Source organism: Otolemur garnettii, unplaced genomic scaffold, assembly GCF_000181295.1.
Source record: "Otolemur garnettii isolate 467f Iridium unplaced genomic scaffold, OtoGar3 scaffold00024, whole genome shotgun sequence".
NCBI lineage: Eukaryota > Metazoa > Chordata > Mammalia > Primates > Galagidae > Otolemur > Otolemur garnettii.
The window spans coordinates 2,786,680-2,801,434 of record NW_003852419.1 but is presented as its reverse complement, the minus strand read 5'-3'; the positions used below and the strand labels follow the sequence as shown (position 1 = coordinate 2,801,434).

Below are 14,755 nucleotides of genomic sequence, written 5' to 3'. Positions count from 1 at the left end.
GTTACCTCAGTCTGCAACTCTCTTGTCTTTTTTCTAAGGATTTTTAAAGCCAGAACAGTCTGCATGATTCCTATAATATCAGTGTTTTCAGCTGAATTTTCTCCTTTGAGTCTTAAGATACTTTCTGAAAATGACAAAACATAAATGGGAAAAATACGAAAGCGTGATTTTTCATATAACTACTACCTAAAGAACAGTTTGGGAAAATTCTATGTTCATTTTCAGCCTTCTTTGCCTCAAAAAGAGCTTGGCTTTTTGACATAATCAAATGCTATGAAAGAATGATTAAATGAACTATTTGATTTGCAATTCACCTTATCCTCAAATGCCACTATATTCCTGAAGAATTTTTCTTTAGTCTGACAAGATAGCAAAACGCAGTTAAAACAGCAGAATTTCCTAACATAAAGCTGCAAGAACTAAATTCTGATAAAGACTGCCTACAAACTCCATAGAATAAATAATGAAAAATAAATAAATAATGAAAAAATTATATTGTTTTTCTTCTGCAAGAGAAAAATTGGTTTTTAAAAATCTTCACTAAACAATTGTAAGAGGGACTTTACCAAACAAATGCAATCGGTGTAACCTGGTTTCTTGTACTCTCAATGAATCCCCAACAATAAAAAAAACAAAAAAAAACAAAAAAAAACTTCACTGAAACAATGGTTACCTTAAGGAAATACTGTATTCAGGGTAGAAGACACTTGTATATTGGACCCATTCACCAACCTCCTCTTCAGTTTTCCTTTTTTGGGCTTCTGTTACTGAAAACAGATTAAATGATTCAAATCTTCTTACAGATACATGTCGCAGACAATTATCCATGTGTTTTTGCTTCAGAACCTTTGAAATAAAACCAAAGATATAATCATATTATATAAGCACATCAGAGTGTTCAAAATTTAAGTGATAAGGGGATTTCACGTCCCATAATGGCAATTTAGATAATTCAGACACACCTCCCATTGAAACCAGCTCAAGAGAAAAGATGGACAAAATATTTTTAAACATTACTTGATGACATCAGAGAGCAAAGATAGTGAAAAGTTACGAGTCTGACATATCTTTAAAGAAAGATAAACCTGAAGAGCTGACTCCAGCTTTTGCAACCACTTTTCTCCTGGGTACATTTGTCAACTCTCAAGAATGCACTAAGGAGATAAGCAGCACCTTTAAGAGCCTGCAAAGCTAGGAAGCAAAAGTTGAATTTCAAAGCTTACCTAGGCGGGTGCACGTATATTATTCTAAGCCTCTGTGTGTGTGCGTGTGTGTGTGTGTGTGTGTGTGTGTGTGTGTTTTAGGGTAATCAAATGGCTGATTTTGTTGGTGTTACTGAAAAACAGTTTTTAAGTGTGGGAGAAAGGAGATACAACCATAAGATTGATAAGTCTAAGCGAAAACCCTATAGCTCTGAATCTGAAAGTATAATATAAACTTAATATATAATATGTGATGTACTTCACTCTTCACCCTTAAAACAATACACTTCCTCCATTTAACTACTGTAAAGGTCTAGAAAACACTACTAAATTCGCAGAAATAAGCATACTTAATGTAACCACATTTTTGTCTCTAAATATCTATTAGAGACAATATCTATTATCTATCTATTAAATATCTATATCTATTTTTTCTTTAAGTAAAGTAAAGCCCTTTGGAGAAATAGCAGGAATTGTATTGTACAAGATGGGCCTAGAACATCAGAAAACAAAATAGTTAGAAAAAAATGATGGGTAAGGTGAAAAGAACTTAGGAACCAATTGGAACAGGCTGGCCAAAGATGGGTGTTATGGTTTGAGTGTCTCCACCAAAATTCATGTTGGAACCTTAATTCCCAGTGTGGTAATGTGGGGTAGTGCAACCTTTTAGGCCTAATGGGAGGCATCTAAGTCATGGGCACACTTCCTTCATATGCTTCTTGGTACAGTTCTCATGGCAGCAAGTTCTTGAGCTCATGAGACAAGAGCAGGTTGTTATAAATTCAGGGTACCCACTGTGTTTTGCCCCTTTGCCCATGTCCACTTCCCTCTGACCTGATGCCATGTTATGACAGTAGGAAAGATCTCAGCAGAAAGCAAGCTGATGCCTGTGCCATTTTCTTAGACTTTCCAGCCACCAGAGTTATGAGCAAAATAAGCTTCTTTATAAATTACCCAGCCCTGGCTATTGTATTATAGCAACACAAACAGTCTAAGATAATAAGACAATATACACATGTTAATAAAGATAATAAATGCAAAAGAATTAAACCGTATTATTAGTTTAAAATAGTATTTTTAAATGCCTCACTGATGGCCATCAAGGATGCTAAAGAATCAAATTATTATTTTGAAAACTAGTAAATAAGGAGAAAGAATCAAGTATTTATCTCTTCCTTATATGAATTGTAACCAACTATCCAAATAGAAGGGGAAGTTTCTCTTCATGGTAATATCCTAAGTAATAAACGAAGAATGACAGGATTAGAATACCACCATTTTTCAATCTCCTCACAAATTCATGAACCTATGCACAATCATCATCAAGAAGAGAAATGAGACATCACTGTTATTGACAAATGTTGATACCACCACTATACTGACAATTAAACAATATGAAAAATATCAAATCTGAATCTGGTCAAAGCTCTGTGTCTATCAACTTATAGGAAACAGAAAATATAAAGGGAAAGAGGAACACATTAAACAATGTCATCAAGGTTCAATCAGCAAAATTCAAATTACAGGAAACACTACAAGACCAAAACAACAGTTTCTTCAATACATAAATGGCAAGGGGTGATACAGGGACAAGCAGAGGGAATATAGAGATTAAAAGGACTCATTAGATATATCAACCAATAGCAATGTTTGGATCTTACCTGTATCTTGTTTCAAAATAATCAAATTATTTAAAAAATTATCAGACAAGGGTGATAATTTGAAAACTGACCAGATACTTCATTTATTATCATTCAGATCATCATTCATGATATCAATGAATTATTCTGGCGTGATATGGTATTGTCATTACATTTTTTAAATGATATCTGAGGTTGCTTCAAAATAATGGAGGGGGAGGAATAATTGGAGAAGAGAGCTAAAACAAAGTCAGTTGTGAGTTAAAAATTGTTGAAGCTTATGGATACTTGGGTGATTATTACACTATTATACTATTCTCTTCTGTTTTGTATATGTTTGACATGTCCCACAAAAGAAAATTTTTACACATATAAAATACCTTCTTACTCATATAAAAAAAACCAAAAGGTATCTAAAAAGCCAAATATGTTTGGAAATTAAGCAGTATACTTCTAAACCTGAGGTTCCTAACCCCCAGGTCTTACTGGTCTGCAGCCTGTTAGGAACTGGGCCTCACATTTCTGCTTTCTCTATTGCCCCCGCCTCCACCTCCATCGCCTGTCTATGGAAAATTGTCTTCCATGAAACTTAGGGACCAGAGAGCCGCAGAGCAGGAGGCAAGCAGCAGATAAGCAAGTGTATTTCTAGACACTCCCCATCATTCCCATCATTGCCTAAGCTCCCCTCTACCCCAACCTGTTAAAAAATTATCTTCTAGGAAACTGATCCCTGATGCCAAAAAGGCTGGGGACTGCTGTTCTAAATAGCCTATGAACCAAAAAAGGAAATGCAATAAAAATACTAAGGTACTTTGGACTGAATGATAATAAAAATACATATGAAATACAGTTAGATCCACGCTTAGAGGGAAATTTATAGGAAGGCTGACAGCTGATAAACTAAGTATTCATTGTAAAAATTAGAAAAAGAAGCCAATTAGGTCCCCAAAAGAGAAGTTAATGAAGTGGAAAATAAATATACAAGACAGAGGATCAACACTAAAATTTTTCCTTGAAAAGATTTATAAAACTGATAAGTCCTTGATAAGACCAAGAAGAAAAAAAAGAGAGTGTACAAGTATCAATGTGATATAAGGAGAAAACTACAGATTCTGACTAGTAAAGGGATGTTAGGAAAACTAACTTTGAAAGTTTAGGTGAAATGGACAAATTCCTAGAAAAATATAACTATTGGCTCAGCGCCTGTGGCTCAAGTGGCTAAGGTGTCAGCCACATACACCTAAGGTGGCGGGTTCGAATCCAGCCTGGCCGCCAAACAACAATGATGGCTGCAACCAAAAAATAGCCAGGCATTGTGGCAGGCGCCTGTGGTCCCAGCTACTTGGGAGGCTGAGGCAGGAGACTCTCTTGAGCCCAGGAGTTGGAGGTTCCTGTGAGCTATGATGCCATGGCACTCTACCCAGGGGGACAGCTTGAGGCTCTGTCTCAAAAAAAAAGGAAAAATATAACTATCAAAATTGATATAAGAGGAAATAGAAAATCTGAATAGTGCCTAATTATTTAAAAAATTGAGTTCATAAATAAAATACTTACCACAAAGAAAATTCCAGCCCCAGATTGTCCACCAGAAAATTATACCAAATATCTAAGTAAGAATTAATACAAATATTACCTGATTTTTCATTAAACCCTCAAATATCCCTTTGGGATAGATACCCATCATGTGAAAGAAGCAACTGAACCACAGGGCAGTTAAGTAATTTGCCCAAGTCAGACAGCTAGTAAGAGGTTACCCCCAGGTTAAATCCAGACTGTCTGACTATAAACCAAAGATGTCTTGAGGCCAAGAAATTGAGATAAGCCTGGACAAGATTGCAAGATCCCCTCTCTATAAAAAATTTAAAAATTAGCCAGGCATGGTGGGCTACAACTGTAGTTACTTGGGAGACTGAGGCAGAAGGATCGCATGAACCCAGGAGTTTGAGATCACGGTGACTTATGATAACACCACTGCACTGCAGTCTGGGTGACAGAGCAACTGAGTCTCTGTCACCCCAGGTAGGGTAGAGTGCAATGATGTCACCATAGCTCAAGGAGACTTCAAATTCCTGGACTCAAGTAATCCTCCTGCCTCAGCCTCACAAGTAGCTGGAACTACAGGCATGTGGCAGAATTTGTTTAGTTTTAGTAGAGATGGGGGTCTCACAATCTTGTTCAGGCTGGTCTCAAACTTCTTAGCTCAAGCAATCCTCCTACCTTACCTCCTGGAGTGCTAGGATTACAGGAGTGAGCCACCATGCCTGTCCAAAAAAAAAAATTTTTTTTAATGAAGAGGAAACTAGCTTAAAAAGTAAAAGTTGTCCAACTTCCCATAGCTTAGAGAAGACTTAGTATGTCACATCTGTTGCCAAAAGCATTTAAGGTAGCTTAAAAAGGTGCATAATACAAGATAACATTCATGAAAAGTATATGAAAAAGAAAAAGTAGGATATAAAACAAAGTCAAAAATAAAGATAAAACAAAAATATATTCCATAAAGATATGATAATGTAGGAGATCAATGAAAAGCCACATGATAACTGGTAGACATAAAATTGCATCAAGTTCTAAATATGTCTGATGTCATATCAAGTTGTATGACTGCTAAGTTGTCAAGTTAATGGTACATCTTCACAAACCTTTTTATATCAGTTGTTCTTCAAACAAGTTAGTCATCAGTTAAATATTTGTCATTAATTAAGTATTACAAAACTATTAAAATAGTGCTAGAAGAAAGTTGTTTAATAAAAAGTAATGTTTTGGATAAAGATAAGTTGCTATCCATTGAGGTATGAGATGTCAACTCTAAAAATTATCAACACCTGGAAGGAATTGGCAGTAAGGCTGTAATTTCACTTTAGAATATGGACCATTGTTATGATATTCACCTCCTTAACCAACTTTTTTAATTGATCAATACAGGTAAAAGCATCCTGCTTTAATCTAAGTGGTTCTGTGAAATAGCCCATTAAATAGATTCTTTAGCTAAGTATTCATACCTCTAGGCAAGATTTTTCATTGTGTAGGTATTTATGGATCTGGGAGTAAGTGTGCAATAGTTATTGCTACTTTTTTTTTATCTCCCATACATCCCTTCCTTTTGGAAAATATCCCTGCATTGCTTTATGCATTAATAATTTTGGTGGGGTTGTTACCTTCCCCCACAGGGTGGGCTGCCAGAGGGTGAGCTGACAACCTAGGTTAGCCAACATGTCCCATTGCAGCCGCAGCAACTGGTCCAAATTTGGCCTATCAGAGTTGTTTGGAGGAAATAATCTAGATGTCAGGAAAAGGTTTATTTCTTCTAGATTGCTCGCTGGTTAGATGATGAAAGTTGTCAATGGCCATTTTTGCCATTAGATAATGAGACTCAAGAAAGAAAATAGTACAGCCATACCCTTTATTAATTATGATTCATAGACTTCCAGACCTCATTTAAGTACACTCGGGAATTTGTTAAGTACAACTAGAAGTTGTTGGCAACTTAAGTGACCTGTTACCAAATGATGAACCAGATCAACCAGGTTTTCTCTCAAAAATATGAATTACAAAACACAGAAAATATTGAACAGTTAACACAAGGCCAAGGGCCATGAGATAGCAATTGTAAAGGAGAAAACAACCAGAGAGAAGCAGATGTCAAAGATGTTCCATAAGAGAAAGAAAAGGAGTTGCATATCTCTCACACTGCTTTGATTTCTCAGTTTTTCAGTTCTAGATACATATAAGATATAAATAGTCCATTTATTTGAAATATACAAGGTCTGAATATATCACTACAGTCACCAGATGGCCCAGGGGACATCAAAGGCAACTGTAGTAATATTCAGCAATGAGGTATGCAGCATTTTTTTCTAGGATGAGTTTGCGAACTTAATTGTCTAACCCCATATTTACTAAAAACCAGAAAATGTTTAATATTGTGATGGTAAGATTATAATAGAAAAATATTCACTTCCTCCTTGTCACCTCCATGGAGAGTTACACTTCTCTGCCCCTCTGATTTTAGTCTTGGCCAACAGGATCTTAACAGACACGATATGAGCAGGACTTAAAAAGTGCTTCCGTGGTTTGACTTGATCTCTTATACCTCTGCCATCACCTTAAGAATATGTCAACTAAAAAAAAAAAAAAAAAAAAAAGAATATGTCAGCTAACTGGTCCAAGGATTAGAGGTACAGGAACTGAACATAGTTCAGCATAGGGCTACCATATGTGAGCATAGGTGAACACAGCCTTGGCCCCCAGATGACTGTTATTCACCAATAGCTATCTGATACAATACGCTACAGACTAGGTGCTATGGCCACTTAAAAACTGTCCTTAGTCTCAGGCTTTCCACAAACACTTAACGACATCTACTAAAAACCAACTAGCCAGGCCCTTTGCTAGGTACAAAGGATGTAAATTAATGAAACATCATCTTTCCCCAGGGAGAACATCCATTCTAGTGAGAAAGAGAAACTCTTATCAGATGATCATAAAACAAAATAATAGGAGAATTCACTGGTAGAGTGGGCTAAGGGTCTAACTCAGCTCAGAGGCATTAGCAGTGGCTTCCTGGAAGAGTAGATTGCGATGGAGGTGTGAAAGATGAATATTCACGAAGTAGAGAAGAAGACTCTAAGCAGGCACACATATATCAAAAGATTAAATGTTAAAAAATGTAGGGAATTCATATGGCTGCCACAGCTGAAACTTATTGCTCTGATCTTGATTGCAATTTTGAATCAACATAAGGGCTAAGAATTGCTATACTAAGAAGTGCTGAAGTCATGTCACAGAACAGCAAAAAAGGATAGTAGTGTGTTTCTCAACAGATTATATAAAAACTTGATTCATTTGGCCCTAATTTACTTTACTTGATAATTCCACTGTAATACATGCTCACTTCGCTATAGACAGTTACTATGACGATCTATGAGGGTACCCATTATACTATCCTACAATACTATTTGTAACAATAGCAAAACCAGATCGTTGATGCTCTGGAAAGACTATCAATGCACGAGCAAAGAAATGATCTTACTTAATTCTAAGGATTTACTTAACTCCTAACTCTAATAAGTTATGTCATAACAGCACTAAAAGGCTACTGTGTGAAAAGATTACTCGAGACAACTTCAAAGAAAGTAATCCTCAAATTACTAAAAGCACAATCTCAAATGAGATAACAATAACTAAGAAACGGGAGAGTTCTCTCTTCCTACTCTCTTCTCTGCGCTACACGAAGACCCCGAGGGAAGTCGTGCTCCGTCAAAGAGTTCCAAACTCAGCCAACCACGCAGAACTCCCAGAGACTTAGCTGAGGGCTGCCAGTGCACACTACGCACCGCTAACCAGAACCGGGCTAGGAGTTAAGAAACCTGGGGAAACAGGTGAAACAGCAGTAGGAAGAGAGAGCGGTACAGGTGTGGAGCGGCATCTGGCACACTGGCCAGGGGGAAAGTCCCCCGGGCATAGATTAACACCCGGAAAGGGCTCTTGGATCTGCATGGCCGAGTCCTCCCGCCAAACCCCGCACAGTCCTCCCTTTTGGTGGGAAGCGGGGGAGAGGGAAGGCGCTTCTCGCGGGGCTCCCGGCAAAGTGAGCGCCAACTCCCAGAGCTGCCAGTGCTAGGGCTCCGCAGCCGGCTGCTCGCCGGGCAAGAGAGGGGAGTGGCCAGAAGCAAAGGGGAGCGGAGCCAGCTCTGCCTCACCTGCCGCAGGATCCTCCACCGGGCTGCTCCCAGAGGGGCCGAGACTGCGGGCCCCCCGGCGGCGCTGCCAGTCCTCAGACCCCCGCAGGCGGCCCGCGCAGTCTCACCAGCACCGGAGCCTGTGACTGGCGACTCCATCGCACTGGATCTACCGTTACTCGGAGGTGGGGCCGCCACGGCTCTCTCCTACCAGGACCTGCCTAGTTCTTCCCTGTCAGGACCTGAGACGCCCGGCCTCTCGCTTACGGCCCTGGCGTGTGCTCCCTCCCCGAATTCCGCATTTCCGGTAATCGCGTCTCCTTGGCAACCAGGGCAGCGTGGCGCGGCATTGCACCACTTTGCTGGTAGCCATCTTGAGTAAGGGCAGACCGGACGGTGAGAGCGCTGTGGCAGACCTAGTGGAACGTTGTCCGTTGTTGTTTTATTTTTTCCCCCCTACTTAGCTTCAAGCTCGAAAGAGTAGCAAAGGACCAAAAGCTTACGTCTTTTAAACCTAAAAATCCCAGGAACTCAAGTATAATCTTTGACCATAATAAAGATGGCGAAACCTGCCTAGGGTTCGTGCCAGCTTGGGGTTACGTAAATCGGCGTGCTGCAAACCAGCTCTGGGCGGCTCTGGGTAGGTTGTAGTTCTGCGGTTGCAGGAGGCACGCTAGGGCTGAACGTGTCTGAGGTGCATCCTTGTTTTTCTGTTCCTTCCTGAGAGCTTCGGATTCTCCAGCCTGCCTTCACTGGTTTGTGTTCGGAGTCAGACTAAGTCTTGCCATTTGCGTACGTATGGTGGGGATGCTGGTGGTCTCTTCCCTTCCCTTCCTCCTTCTCCCCACCCACCCCTCCATCCTCTGGTCCTTGCTTTTTGACCCGCGTACTATCACTGGGTGTCACCTAGTCCCACTCCCTCTTGCCCTCCGATCGCCTCATCCTTGAGGTAGAGAATTGCACAGGGAAAGGGGATGTTTTCCTGGGAACACCCATGTGTCTACCCCACCCCATCCCTAGCCTTGCATACTGTCTTCTCCCTCCGAATGAAATATGGATGGATTGAGCCTGTGAAGACAAATTTATAATGATTCAGGGCCTTTAAGAACACCTCTTACTCGGGGCCGTTTGTTCTTTTTTTTTTTTTTGTCTTTTGCTAGTGTTGACTGCAAGCTCCCTTAGCCCCACTAGCTCATTATTTTGCTGCGACATACAAGGAGAATTAGGGGGGCGGGGGCGTCATAGCAGATCAGATCATTGATAACTTTGACGCAGTATTCTGCCTCTGATACCAAGGGTCATTTAGTAGAACACTTCCATCGTGGCACTCAACAGTGTGCAACATACCTAGATTATTCTTGTCTTAATAATAACAGCTTGCATTTAGTGAGTGGTCGCTCTGTGCCAGGCACTAACTATATTAAAGTCTTGACATCTTATGTTATTCTTACAACAGCAACCCCAGAAAGTAAATGATGTCATTTCATTTTTGCAGGTGAAGAAAATGAGGCCCAGAGGCACAGGTAGTTAAGTGCAGGAGCCACACCTGAACCCAAGTCTGACTCTTAACCTTAACAACCTACTAGCTAACAGAAACCAGCGATAGCTTCGCATTTTATTTGTGCACCTTGCGGTGTTTTTTGTTTTTTTGGTTTATTTTTAATTAAAGAGCTAAATACCTTTTTAATAAAGCCCAGTTGTTTGTTATATCCAATAATTGAAACCAAACCAGATTGAACCTTTTGCTATACTGCTTGCTGTCCAAGTGACCTGGGGCTGTTGCTTAGAGCTCCCAGAGCCACATTTGTTCACTTGTAAATTGAGCATCATAATAACTACTTTGTCAAGTCTATTAAAAAGTTTAAATTAAACAAAATAGATAAAAGCATCTGGCACACAGGCAACACTCAACAAATATTAACTTCCCCTCCCCCTTATTTAATAATTCCTTTATTAAGTAGGTTTTTCTAGTTTATCCTCCACATACGAACCAAAGATATGTTCAAAGTCATGTAAGATCAAAGCCATTTTGCCTTTTAAAGCCCTCAGAGTTCTGGGATGCCCCATTAAGTCTATGTACTTATTTAGAAATTTCTATTTCTTGTTTTGTTTTTTTTTTTAGTTTGCTCTTATGTTACCAGAATCAGTGCTGCATAATTTGAGCCTGATAGGATTGACTTTACAAGTGAGACCTCTGAATCACATCTGCTAAGAAGTCTGAATAGAACTCTAACTCATACAGATGTTTAGACTTATTTAATCCAAATTATCAGGATTCCGAAATTATTCATAACCTAAAGCGTGCATGGCCCTGAAGGGGAGGGATGAGAACTGCTGATTTAGATGCTCTGAGAACCCTCTACTGTACAATCTTAACCTATGAAATCATTCACATGCTGGCAGCCCCAAAGAGAGCATAAACCAGGGACTTTGATATCATGCATCTGAAGACCAAATTATTTCTCCAAGCTTTGAAGTGTAGTATTCCTCACCTTGGGAAATGCATGCAGAAACAGCATTTGAATCACTGTAACTTCGCTGATCATTATTACAATAGAATAAAATTGAAAATATGTCACCTAAACAAGTGTCTGCAGACTAAACCCAAGATATCAGAGTTAGCAAGAAACATCCCAAGTCGGAGCTTCTCCTGTAAGGTATGGACTGTTTAATGTATTTAAGTTAACTTATTTGTAGGTCATTAAGATTCATTTTAGTTTAAAAATAAAAAATGGATAGAATATCCGTACTAATGATTTTCTCAATAATTCTAACTTAATATTTTAAATTCTGGGCTCAATTATCGGTAGTCAAATACAAGTATAAAAGAACATATACATGTATTTATACAGTTCTAAGGTAATCTATAAAAATATAGAGTTATAAAAAATAATTCACCTCAAGACTTCCTTAGTGTACCTGCCAATTCATTTCAAAGCATAATTTAGCTTTCTAAAATTCTTAAAATACCAAATTATAGCTCTTAATACAAATCTAATAATATGTTAATCGTTTCATGAATCCAAAATTAGTAAATTTCCATTAAGGCTATATAAGTGTGATTTTTCTGTGAAAAAAAGAAAAAGAAAAACAATCTTGCATTTCTGATCATTTGGGTCTTTCAGAAAGACACTCAGACTATCACACTCCTGCCAGGCCCCAAGCTGTGTGTGAACTCAACCTTGAGCACCTTGTTACTCTTACATGTAAAGTGACCACATATCCTAGTTTGCCTGTGATGGTCCCTGTCTACGCCTGTTGTCCCTGTATAATTATTAATAATGTCCCCTTTCCTCTCAAAAATGTGCTGGTTGGAATGGTAGATTATGTGGTCATCCTGCTTCTTTTAGAGTAAATTATCTTATTTATGCTCCTACTGCTTTGGCATGTACTTCTTAGGTTCCTCTGCCTTCCTTAAATTACATTTGAGGGTGATAGTCTTGTAATGTGATAGCGTATGTTATGGTTTTAATTTCTGGTTTCAATTGTTCTGTTGTGTACTTGTTTTCCTTTTTAGTCTGTTTTGACTTCCTCTTACTGTGGTAAAATATACATAAAATTTGCTGTTTGAACTATTTTTAAGTATATGATTCAGTGGCTTAGCATCACTTAACATGGTGTTTTCAAGGTTCATCCACCTCGTAGCATATATCAAACTTCATTTCTTTTTATAAATGAAATATTCCATTGTGTGTATGAATCACACTTTGTTTACCCATTCGTCTGTGGTTACACACTTGGGCAGCTGTTTCTCTTTTTAGACTCTATCTTTTTAATCTTATTTGTGCCCAGTTTTTCTAGTTTTAGCCATTTTTGCTCTTGTATGTATTTGAGATCTGAACCACTATGTTTCTTTTGCTTTTCACTTCTAGTTAGTGCCCTACTCTCCCTAGTCTTTCAAATTACTTTCCTTTTTATGGCTCCTTGGTTTAGTTTAGCACGTAGGTTCTTACTGTATTCACTTAGAATTTCTTTATGCCTTGTTTTTATTTCATTTTTATCTTTTTGGCCTTATCCTACTTTAAAAATAAAATTCTCCATTTTCCTTATTCAACTAAACTTTGGACCTTTAGACTAGTCTATTTTGCATTGTACGTAGACTATTTTGTCATCTACTTTTAACTCTTAGTTTATAAATAGTTGGCAGGAACTACTATGAGGGTGACAGCTGTGAGGTAAGCTCACACCCTAAACTGGAGGTTGTGTATTTTTTCCCTCCAACTGTCTCTGAAGCAACTTTTCAATTCTTTCCTAGAGTCCCACTATGCAGAAACTTTAACCCAAGTAACTCCAAGAAAAGTTGCTCTTGTATTAATTATTTTGCCTGATAAAGTTGTCCTGCTTTCGCATGTCAACCACTCCCTCTTTTAAGAAATGATATCTTCCAAAACTCTAGTCTTTATCTTTTATGATCGCTAAGACCTGGGGAAGCTTTATGAAGATACTGTGCAGCTGGGGAGAGACTTCTAGATAATGCATATCTCCTCCTCTCTTCAACCAACGACTGAGTTCCTCTCACAGTTTACAATAAAGTAGAAAAAGTAGTGCTTTTAAGTCAATTAAAATATGTCTGCCTAAAGTAAAGCCTATTACCTATATAAGTTAACTGAAGAACAAGAAGATGTAGCACATGTAAGAAATGGCAAAAAGCAAAAGATCTGGCCATAAGTGATATGACGGGACACTTGCTTTACTAAAAAATAAATTAAAAATACGGTGTTTCACCTTGGTGTCCTCTAAAAGTCCTCTGAGTGCTAGAATTTCATGATTCTTTATCTCTACCTTGTTATTATCACCTATGAGTTTCGGACTCTTCAGTATCAACGTCTGCCATCTAGCTGTGTATCAGAAATCCTGGGGTCCATTTTAGAAATGGAGGTTCCTGGATCTCCCTCCACATCCACTAGATCAAAATCTCCGTGTTTGAGGCCTAGAGATCTGTTTTTTAAAGTTCTGAAACTGAGCCTGCCACTGACAGTGAACCTGTACTTAGAAACTGGAAATGGTTTGGTGATCAAGTGTTGCTGATCTAAACCTAATTGGCAAGTACCTAGCTTTCCATTTTATATTAGCCATATGGCAAGATGAACTTATTCCATTACACTCATATGCTAGCCAGTAATATTCAGAAACTAGCATCCATCCAGATACGAAATTTTCTAATCTTCCGCATCATCCTGCTGTGCTCTACCTACAAAAATAATTTCTAGAATCTTTTATCATGATAATTTAAACAAGATACAAAAAGAAAATTGAGTAAGAGAAAAGAGTAAATCCTTGGGTTAGAAGTGTCATTTGCCTCTTTCTATAACACAGAGCAGCACTTCCTGCAATACTTCCCTTAAATAGGTTGGTTAAGAGCAATCTTGATTTTGATCTGAAATTTGTAAGAATTGCTGATTATAACTAACAGGTCCAAAATATCAGGAAAGAAGGAGAAAAGGTAGATTTTAAAGGAAAACTCAAGAAGGCCAGATAGAAAAGGAAAAATTATAGTCTCGGTTTTTGTTGTTGTTTTTGAGACAGAGTCTCAAGCTGTCACCCTGGGTAGAGTGCTGTGGCATCAAAGCTCACAGCAACCTCAAACTCCTGGGCTTAAGAGATTCTCTTGCCTGAGCCTCCCAAGTAGCTGGGACTACAGGCACCCACCACAGCACCTGGCTATTTTTTGGTTGCAGGTGTCATTGTTGCTTAGCAGGCCCGGCCCACGTTCAAACCCACCACCCTAGGTGTATGTGGCCAGCGCCCTGCCAACTGAGCTATAGGTACCGCCTAGTCTCAGTTTTTTTTGTAATAATCCATAGCTGGGACTGTCTATGGGTACAATTTCCTTATTGGTTATTACTTCACATTCCATTTACCTTCCTGATTGAGTCTGGCTTCCACTAACACTTCCATTAACACTTCTTTGGTGTTGCCAAAGGTGTTACGTATTTCAACTAAAGAGATACTTCCTTTCATACTCTTGAATAAGCTTTCTCAGCAGATTTGACACACTTGACCATTGCCTCAATGGAGGATTCTTTTTTGGCTCAATGACCCCACATTTTAAGCCTATTGTACTTAGTCTCCATTTCTAACTTTTCTTCCATATGACCTCTAAATTTGGAGATTTCTCAGGGCTTGGTCCCAGTCCTTTTTTCTCTTCTTTAATTTCTTCCTGAGTAATCTTATCCATAACATAGATTTAAGTATCATAGTATCTACAGCAGAACCTCCATAGTTGACCACCTCC

The 14,755-nt window shown here is 38.6% G+C and overlaps 2 protein-coding genes across 2 annotated transcripts in view; one reads left to right on the top strand and one right to left on the bottom strand.

Annotated features, from left to right (window-relative positions):
- Window positions 1–669: 669 nt before the first annotated feature.
- Window positions 670–8,740, bottom strand: CAMKMT (calmodulin-lysine N-methyltransferase). The gene is made up of 2 exons (XM_023512060.1): window positions 8,542–8,740; window positions 670–846 (listed from the first exon to the last, which is right to left on the bottom strand). Exons 1-2 carry the CDS (start codon window positions 8,677–8,679, stop codon window positions 670–672), a joined length of 315 nt encoding a protein of 104 aa, XP_023367828.1. The 5' UTR covers window positions 8,680–8,740.
- A 461-nt stretch (window positions 8,741–9,201) lies between these two features.
- Window positions 9,202–14,755, top strand: part of PREPL (prolyl endopeptidase like) — a 43,274-nt gene continuing 37,720 nt past the window's right edge. The window contains exons 1-2 of the mRNA XM_003787880.3: window positions 9,202–9,312; window positions 10,643–11,177. Of these exons, the coding sequence (XP_003787928.1) occupies window positions 10,959–11,177 (219 nt within the window). The 5' untranslated portion in view covers window positions 9,202–9,312; window positions 10,643–10,958. The remainder of the gene's footprint in view (window positions 9,313–10,642; window positions 11,178–14,755) is intronic.

Bases quoted from the DNA above. Each gene is read 5' to 3' on its own strand.
- CAMKMT (XM_023512060.1), bottom strand. From the start codon at position 8,679: ATGGAGTCGCCAGTCACAGGCTCCGGTGCTGGTGAGACTGCGCGGGCC. The intron at 847-8,541 runs GTGAGGCAGAGC...TTTATTTCAAAG, and splicing joins GGTGGAGGATCCTGCGGCAG to GTTCTGAAGCAAAAACACAT.